The sequence below is a fragment of the Oncorhynchus keta genome, chromosome 4 (genome assembly GCF_023373465.1).
Source record: "Oncorhynchus keta strain PuntledgeMale-10-30-2019 chromosome 4, Oket_V2, whole genome shotgun sequence".
In the NCBI taxonomy this organism is placed as follows: domain Eukaryota; kingdom Metazoa; phylum Chordata; class Actinopteri; order Salmoniformes; family Salmonidae; genus Oncorhynchus; species Oncorhynchus keta.
The window spans coordinates 78,072,073-78,080,632 of NC_068424.1; the positions used below are offsets into that span (position 1 = coordinate 78,072,073).

General features: G+C 48.8%; 2 protein-coding genes across 2 annotated transcripts in view; both read left to right on the forward strand.

Annotated features, from left to right (window-relative positions):
• The first annotated feature begins 428 nt into the window (after positions 1–428).
• LOC127929819 (histone-lysine N-methyltransferase, H3 lysine-36 specific-like) lies at positions 429–2,470 on the forward strand. Its single transcript, XM_052518273.1, has 3 exons — positions 429–441; positions 1,767–1,939; positions 2,207–2,470. The coding sequence occupies exons 1-3, from the start codon at positions 435–437 to the stop codon at positions 2,468–2,470; spliced, it is 444 nt and encodes a 147-aa protein (XP_052374233.1). The 5' UTR covers positions 429–434.
• A 1,345-nt stretch (positions 2,471–3,815) lies between these two features.
• LOC118384071 (histone-lysine N-methyltransferase, H3 lysine-36 specific-like) overlaps positions 3,816–8,560 on the forward strand; it is a 103,583-nt gene continuing 98,838 nt past the window's right edge. Inside the window, 2 exon segments of the mRNA XM_052518274.1 lie at positions 3,816–4,248; positions 4,346–5,002. Coding sequence (XP_052374234.1) covers positions 3,816–4,248; positions 4,346–5,002 — 1,090 coding nt within the window.

Consider the following 8,560-nt stretch of genomic DNA (forward strand, 5'->3'; position numbering starts at 1 on the left):
TCTCCAGTTCTTGTAAATACTGTGTAATCTCCGAACAGTATTTGTCAAGAAGATATTTAGATTTTTTTTAAATTTTGCGTACACTATATGCTGATCAAACATATAGGCTAGTTTTATATTAATCAAAATAATGTTGATTTGATAACAGTATTTCTTTCACATTTGAATTTGAGATACAAATAATTATTTTTGAATAACATATAGTAAGATACAAGAAATCCCTTTTACCATTAGAGTTTTGAACTGTCAAAGGGATGATCCTATATGTGTGATAAGTCCTTTGTTTATTTTTTTGTTCAGTCCAACAGCCCAAAGAAGAAGCCCCTCCCAGCAGTACAGTACTTGGAGGGAGATCTGGTCTGGGCCAAGTTCAACCGCCGCCCCTGGTGGCCCTGTAGAGTTACCATAGATCCTCTGGAGGGATACACACACGCATGAAAGGTGGGAAGTTGTATTATTGGTTTTGGATCTAAACCTATCGCAGGATGGGTGTATTCTTATGTCAGGGCATGAAGCATTGATTATAAGTGGGAAGGAAGGGAAGCTCTCCTCTGGGTTCCTTTGGGGATGAAAGGGAAGCTCTCCTCTGGGTTCCTTTGGGGAAGAAAGGGAAGCTCTCCTCTGGGTTCCTTGGGAGAAGGAAGGGAAGCTCTCCTCTGGGTTCCTTTGGGGAAGAAAGAGAAGCTCTCCTCTGGGTTCCTTTGGGGAAGAAAGGGAAGCTCTCCTCTGGGTTCCTTGGGAGAAGGAAGGGAAGCTCTCCTCTGGGTTCCTTGGGAGAAGAAAGGGAAGCTCTCCTCTGGGTTCCTTGGGGGAAGGAAGGGAAGCTCTCCTCTGGGTTCCGTGGGGGAAGGAAGAGAAGCTGTCCTCTGGGTTCTATAGGGGAAGGAAGGGAAGCTGTCCTCTGGGTTCTATGGGGGAAGGAAGGGAAGCTGTCCTCTGGGTTCTATGGGGGAAGGAAGGGAAGCTGTCCTCTGGGTTCTATGGGGGAAGGAAGGGAAGCTGTCCTCTGGGTTCCTTGGGGGAAGGAAGGGAAGCTCTCCTCTGGGTTCTGTGGGGGAAGGAAGTGAAGCTCTCTTCTTGGTTCTGTGGGGGAAGGAAGTGAAGCTCTCTTGGTTCTGTGGGGGAAGGAAGTGAAGCTCTCTTGGTTCTGTAGGGGAAGGAAGTGAAGCTCTCTTCTTGGTTCTGTGGGGAAGGAAGTGAAGCTCTCCTCTGGGTTCTGTGGGGAAGGAAGTGAAGCTCTCCTCTGGGTTCTGTGGGGAAGGAAGTGAAGCTCTCCTCTGGGTTCTGTGGGGGAAGGAAGTGAAGCTCTCCTCTGGGTTCTGTGGGGGAAGGAAGTGAAGCTCTCCTCTGGGTTCTGTGGGGGAAGGAAGTGAAGCTCTCCTCTGGGTTCTGTGGGGGAAGGAAGTGAAGCTCTCTTCTGGGTTCTGTGGGGGAAGGAAGTGAAGCTCTCCTCTGGGTTCTGTGGGGGAAGGAAGTGAAGCTCTCCTCTGGGTTCTGTGGGGGATATAACAGCGAGAGAGAAGAAATAACCACCTGGATCTAAAATGTGTTATCCACAATCACTCCAAAGTTGACATCGTTTGTGGTATATAATGGCAAATAGTATGGGGGCATCCTCTGACAGTTAACTATAAACTACTTCAACTCAATGTACCAGCTCAGTGTGTCTTTGTGTAATGACAAGCATTTAAACACTTTTGAGTTTCTCCTATAACATTTTGTATCAATGTTAAAACAAGTTGTGTTTGTGTTTTCTGTTGTTCCAGTCCCCAGTCGTCGCCCTTGTCGTATGTATTACGTGGAGACTGTGGCAGAGATGGCAGACCATGCCTGGGTACCTGGGAAAGTTACCTACCCCTTCACAGGAGGAGAGCAGTTCTCAGATCTGCCTGTGCTGAGACGGAGAGGGAAACAGAGGGAAAAGGACTACAAATACACAGTAACTAACTACAGACAACTGTCAACTTCTGTTGGTTTTAATTTAGCTCACATTGTGTGTTGCTGTTAGTAGAGATATGTTTAAAGTCACAAATCGCTTTTGTCGTTGTAAAGGTGCAGAATAGTTTCATTGCGTGTCTCACAAAACATTAAAGATTAAACTCATACTATCTATTCCACAAAGACAACAACTCTATATAGTTTAGAAATAAGGACATCTTTGACAGTTGACCACTTTTGTCCAGATGTTTGTCATCTCTCCCTGTAGATACCCAAGCGTCTGTTGGAGTCGTGGAAAGTCAGTGTGCTGGAAGCTGAGTTTCTCCTACCTGACCTTCTGAAGAATACTGCTGTCTCTTCTTCCATGGCCTTTAACGGTGAAGAGCGGGTGTCCTCCCCACTGCCTGATGAAAAAACATCCGAGGCCCCCTCTTGTTCCTCCTTTAACCTCACTGCACCCCCTCCCTCAGCCCTCCCCCAACAGAAACAAACATCCCCCTGCTGCCGACCTGGCCGTAGCGAACGACAGTAGCAGCAAAAGAAACCCTGCCAGAAGAAGAAGAAGAAGAGGAAGGGTTTGGCGGAGATCTTTGGTCATATAGCTGCAAGTCCCACAGAGTCAATAAGCATCCTAGACTTGGCCAACCAAATGCCTGCTGCTGCAGCGGATCCACTGAAAGAAGAAGATCCCAAGGACTCTCCATACGCAGACCTGGATTCTGTACCAACCATTGTGCGTCCCAAACGGTCTGAGAAACCTGCTAAAGAAGACACAGAGAAACCGTCTGAACCCTCACAAGAGGTAGAGAAAGGGGGCAAGAAGGAGCGGGCTACTCCTCCTGAAAAGACCAAAGACAGGCATGTGGTCATGGTGGTTCCTAGGCATGTAGTTCCTATGGGAGGATGTATATCCTCATCTCCAAGCATTTTAGCAAACAAATCTCTTTTAAATTACAGAACTACAAAAACACAAATGTTTTACAGTCAAAACAGAAGTTGGGCAGCTCTTCTGAACTGACAAATAAAAATGATCATGATAAGCAGTCTCTGCATCTCCCTGCCAGCAGACGTCTGATGACCAGGGCCCTGAAAGCAGAGAAGGAGACGGAACTCAAAGAGGCTCTGCTGGCCTCAAGCCAAAACTTGAGAGACGATAGGCTTAATGTGCGTTCTTCTGATGATGATGATGATGATGTGAGCGATAACGTTCAGATCAGAACAGAATCGTCTACTAGCAGGGATTCTTCACCAGACAAATCCAGATCCTCTGCTAGTCACAGCTCTCCTAAAAAACAGCCCGAGTCTGATTGGAAGCACCTCCACAACGGATCATGGAAAAACTCTGAAGATGTGACTCCAGGGTCCAGTAAGCCTGTCATACCCTCTATTAATGTCAAGGAAGAGAACATTGTCTCTGACATATCCTCCTGTTCTTCCTCCACCTCCTCTCTCTCTCCCATGGACACTTTCCAAGATATCAAGGAGCTGTCATTCAAATCCTTAGTGAAGGAGGAGAGAGACTCTGGGGACTCTAACACTAACTTTAAACCTGAGCCTAATTACAAGTTCAGTACTTTCCTGATGCTCCTGAAGGACATGCATGATACCAGGGAGAAAGAGGGCAAGCCCCTAACCATGCCTCCCTTGCCAGACCTCATCAAGGAAGAACCCATGGTAATACCCACCGCCCAACCACCAGACAACCCCTTAACACTGCTGCTGGCGGGGACTGGACACCAACGGGGACCAAAATCCAAAACGGCCAGCATGCGAACTCGCCAACAACCAAGAGAACACCGGCCAAACCCAAGTCTAAAAATAAACCCATCATAAAAAGCGAAACGTACAAACTTGAAGGGAAAACGGTGCTGGCTCAGATGGTGGCGAACGCAGTAGAAAAGCAGCAGCGGAGGAAGCCGAGGCCTCCAGCCAAACTCCGGGCCACCATCGCTGGTCTCTCTCCCGAGATGGCCGACCTAGCCTGGGGAGGGAGTTTGTCTCTGGAGCACGCTGACCTGGCTGAGCCTGGCCTCGGCCCTCCTCTTCCTCCTGTCCCCTCCGCTGTTGACTCCTCATCCTACCTCGACAAGAGCCCGGGTACCAAAGTGGCCCCTAAGAAGCGCTGGCAGACCTTTGCTCAGCAGGGGCCGGTGAAGCCAGGGAAGGATCCAGGGGACCTGGGTGGGGTGGCCTCACCGCAGGGGCCTGTGGAGGTGAATGGGATCTACAGAGATGGCCAGGGAGGGACACCAGACCGCATCAGGTCCCATGATCTGAACCTGGGGATGGAGAAGCAAGATGACACATCAGGTAAGCCATGGCTTTCAGTACCAGCAGTGTTTTATGTCAACAGTTAGCTTTTTATTTTTAGAGATTGATTTGGTTGATTGATTATTTGTTCCCACAGCACATTCTGAAAACAAACGGCTGAGGAAACCCAGCAAAAGACTGCTGGAATCCACAGAGGAGGAACAATTCTTCTCCCCGAAGAAAAAACTAAAGAAACCTCTGGAATCTTCCAAAACTCCTCTGAGCCCTTCCACAGTTCCAGGCCCAGCCCTGCTAACATCCACCTCTACTCCCACCCCCACCCCCACCCCTGGGCCTACCTCTGGGGAGCCAGCCAGCCCCACCCCTGGGCCTACCTCTGGGGAGCCAGCCAGCCCCACCCCTGGCCCGACCTCTGGGGAGCCAGCCAGCCCCACCCCTGGCCCTACCTCTGGGGAGCCAGCCAGCCCCACCCCTGGCCCTACCTCTGGGGAGCCAGCCAGCCCCACCCCTGGCCCTACCTCTGGGGAGCCAGCCAGCCCCACCCCTGGCCCTACCTCTGGGGAGCCAGCGATCACCACCCTTGGATCTACCTCTGGAGAGCCAACCATCACCACCCCTGACCCTAACTCTGGAGAGCTAGCCAGCACCAAGGCCCTAGCAGGGCTGAAACGGAGTCTGTCTCAAGATGTCCTCCACCGTGTTATAAAATCATTATCCAAACAACCCTCAGCAGTGACCTCTTTCTCTACTGAATCAACATCATCAGATGTGACAATCCCTCCTCTGCTCTCTGGTAAGCAACATCTCCAAAAGCGTCTCTCATACGGCAATTCTGTCTTATGTAATACAAGAGGCACAAATATTCTATTGGGAAAGTAGTTCCATTGTGAAAGTAGTTCCATAGGGAGGGTAGTTCCATTGGTGAGAGTAGTTCCATTGGTGAGAGTAGTTCCATTGGTGAGAGTAGTTCCATTGGTGAGAGTAGTTCCATTGGTGAGAGTAGTTCCATTGGTGAGAGTAGTTCCATTGGGAGAGTAGTTCCATTGGGAGAGTAGTTCCATAGGGAGAGTAGTTATCCCAGTGGAATGACGGGAACCGGCCAGGCAGAGACAGCAAGGGCGGTTCATTGCTCCAGAGCCTTTCCGTTCACCTTCCCACTCCTGGGCCAGACGACTCTCAATCATATGACCCACTGAAGAGATGAGTCTTCAGTAAAGACTAAAAGGTTGAGACCGAGTTTGCGTCTCTGACATGGGTAGGCAGACCGTTCCATAAAAATGGAGCTTTATAGGAGAAAGCCCTGCCTCCAGCTGTTTGCTTAGAAATTCTAGGGACAATTAGGAGACCTGCGTCTTGTGACCGTAGCGTGCGTGTAGGTATGTGCGGCAGGACCAAATCAGAGAGATAGGTAGGAGCAAGCCCATGTAATGCTTTGTAGGTTAGCAGTAAAACCTTGAAATCAGCCCTTGCTTTGACAGGAAGCCAGTGTAGGGGAGGCTAGCACTGGAGTAATATGATCACATTTTTGGGTTCTAGTCAGGATTCTAGCAGCCGTAGTTAGCACTAACTGAAGTTTATTTAGTGCTTTATCGGGTAGCCGGAAAGTAGTTCCATAGGTGAGAGTAGTTCCATAGGGAGAGTAGTTCCATAGGAGAGTAGTTCCATAGGTGAGTAGTTCCATAGGGAGAGTAGTTCCCTAGGGAGAGTAGTTCCATAGGGAGAGTAGTTCCATAGGTGAGAGTAGATCCATTGGGAGAGTAGTTCCACAGGAGAGTAGTTCCATTGGGGAGAGTAGTTCCATTGGGGAGAGTAGTTCCATTGGGGAGAGTAGTTCCATTGGGGAGAGTAGTTCCATTGGGGAGAGTAGTTCCATTGGGGAGAGTAGTTCCACAGGGAGAGTAGTTCCATAGGGTGAGAGTAGTTCCATAGGTGAGAGTAGATCCATTGGGAGAGTAGTTCCACAGGGAGAGTAGTTCCATAGGAGAGTAGTTCCATAGGTGAGAGTAGTTCCATAGGGAGAGTAGTTCCATAGGTGAGAGTAGTTCCATAGGTGAGAGTAGATCCATTGGGAGAGTAGTTCCACAGGGAGAGTAGTTCCATTGGGGAGAGTAGTTCCATTGGGGAGAGTAGTTCCATTGGGGAGAGTAGTTCCATTGGGGAGAGTAGTTCCATTGGGGAGAGTAGTTCCATTGGGAGAGTAGTTCCATAGGGAGAGTAGTTCCATAGGGTGAGAGTAGTTCCATAGGGTGAGAGTAGTTCCATAGGGTGAGTAGTTCCATAGGGAGAGTAGTTCCATAGGTGCGAGTAGTTCCATAGGTGCGAGTAGTTCCATAGGTGCGAGTAGTTCCATAGGTGTGAGTAGTTCCATAGGGAGAGTAGTTCCATAGGGAGAGTAGTTCCATAGGGAGAGTAGTTCCATAGGGAGAGTAGTTCCATAGGTGAGAGTAGTTCCATTGGTGAGAGTAGTTCCACAGGGAGAGTAGTTCCACAGGAGAGTAGTTCCATTGGTGAGAGTAGTTCCACAGGGAGAGTAGTTCCATTGGTGAGAGTAGTTCCATTGGTGAGAGTAGTTCCATAGGGTGAGAGTAGTTCCATAGGGTGAGAGTAGTTCCATAGGGTGAGAGTAGTTCCATTGGTGAGAGTAGTTCCACAGGGAGAGTAGTTTCATTGGGAGAGTAGTTTCATTGGGAGAGTAGTTCCATTGGTGAGAGCAGTTCCATTGGGGAGAGCAGTTCCATAGGGAGAGTAGTTCCATAGGGAGAGTAGTTCCATAGGGAGAGTAGTTCCATAGGGAGAGTAGTTCCATTGGTGAGAGCAGTTCCATAGGGAGAGTAGTTCCATAGGAGAGTAGTTCCATAGGGAGAGCAGTTCCATAGGGAGAGTAGTTCCATAGGGAGAGTAGTTCCATAGGAGAGTAGTTCCATAGGGAGAGTAGTTCCATAGGGAGAGCAGTTCCATTGGTGAGAGCAGTTCCATAGGGAGAGTAGTTCCATAGGAGAGTAGTTCCATAGGGAGAGTAGTTCCATAGGGAGAGTAGTTCCATAGGTAGAGTAGTTCCATAGGTGAGTAGTTCCATAGGTGAGAGTAGTTCCACAGGGAGAGTAGTTCCACAGGGAGAGTAGTTCCACAGGGAGAGTAGTTCCACAGGGAGAGTAGTTCCACAGGTGAGAGTAGTTCCATTGGTGAGAGTAGTTCCATTGGTGAGAGTAGTTCCATTGGTGAGAGTAGTTCCATTGGTGAGAGTAGTTCCATTATTATTATTCCACAGGGAGAGTAGTTACATTGGTGAGAGTAGTTCCATTGGGAGAGTAGTTTCATTGGGAGAGTAGTTCCACAGGGAGAGTAGTTACATTGGTGAGAGTAGTTTCATTGGGAGAGTAGTTTCATTGGGAGAGTAGTTTCATTGGGAGAGTAGTTTCATTGGGAGAGTAGTTTCATTGGGAGAGTAGTTACATTGGTGAGAGTAGTTCCATTGGGAGAGTAGTTTCATTGGGAGAGTAGTTCCACAGGGAGAGTAGTTACATTGGTGAGAGTAGTTCCACAGGGAGAGTAGTTCCACAGGGAGAGTAGTTCCACAGGGAGAGTAGTTCCACAGGGAGAGTAGTTCCACAGGGAGAGTAGTTCCACAGGGAGAGTAGTTCCACAGGAAGATAGTTCCACAGTGAGAGTAGTTCCACTGGGAGAGTAGTTCCACTGGGAGAGTAGTTCCACTGGTGAGAGTAGTTCCATAGGGAGAGTAGTTCCACAGGGAGAGTAGTTCCACAGGGAGAGTAGTTCCACTGGGAGAGTAGTTCCATTGGGAGAGTAGTTCCACTGGGAGAGTAGTTCCACTGGGAGAGTAGTTCCACTGGGAGAGTAGTTCCACTGGGAGAGTAGTTACATTGGTGAGAGTAGTTCCATAGGGAGAGTAGTTCCATAGGGAGAGTAGTTCCACTGGGAGAGTAGTTCCATTGGGAGAGTAGTTCCATAGTGAGAGTAGTTCCACTGGGAGAGTAGTTACATTGGGAGAGTAGTTCCATAGGGAGAGTAGTTCCATAGGGTGAGAGTAGTTCCATAGGGTGAGAGTAGTTCCATAGGGTGAGAGTAGTTCCATAGGGGTGAGAGTAGTTCCATAGGGTGAGAGTAGTTCCATTGGGAGAGTAGTTCCACAGGTGAGAGTAGTTCCATAGGTGAGAGTAGTTCCATAGGGAGAGTAGTTCCATAGGTGAGAGTAGTTCCACAGGGAGAGTAGTTCCACAAGGAGAGTAGTTCCATTGGTGAGAGTAGTTCCACAGGGAGAGTAGTTCCACAGGAGAGTAGTTCCACAGGGAGAGTAGTTTCATTGGGAGAGTAGTTTCATTGGGAGAGTAGT

Bases quoted from the DNA above. Each gene is read 5' to 3' on its own strand.
- LOC127929819 (XM_052518273.1), top strand. The intron at 1,940-2,206 runs GTAACTAACTAC...CTCTCCCTGTAG, and splicing joins AAAAGGACTACAAATACACA to ATACCCAAGCGTCTGTTGGA.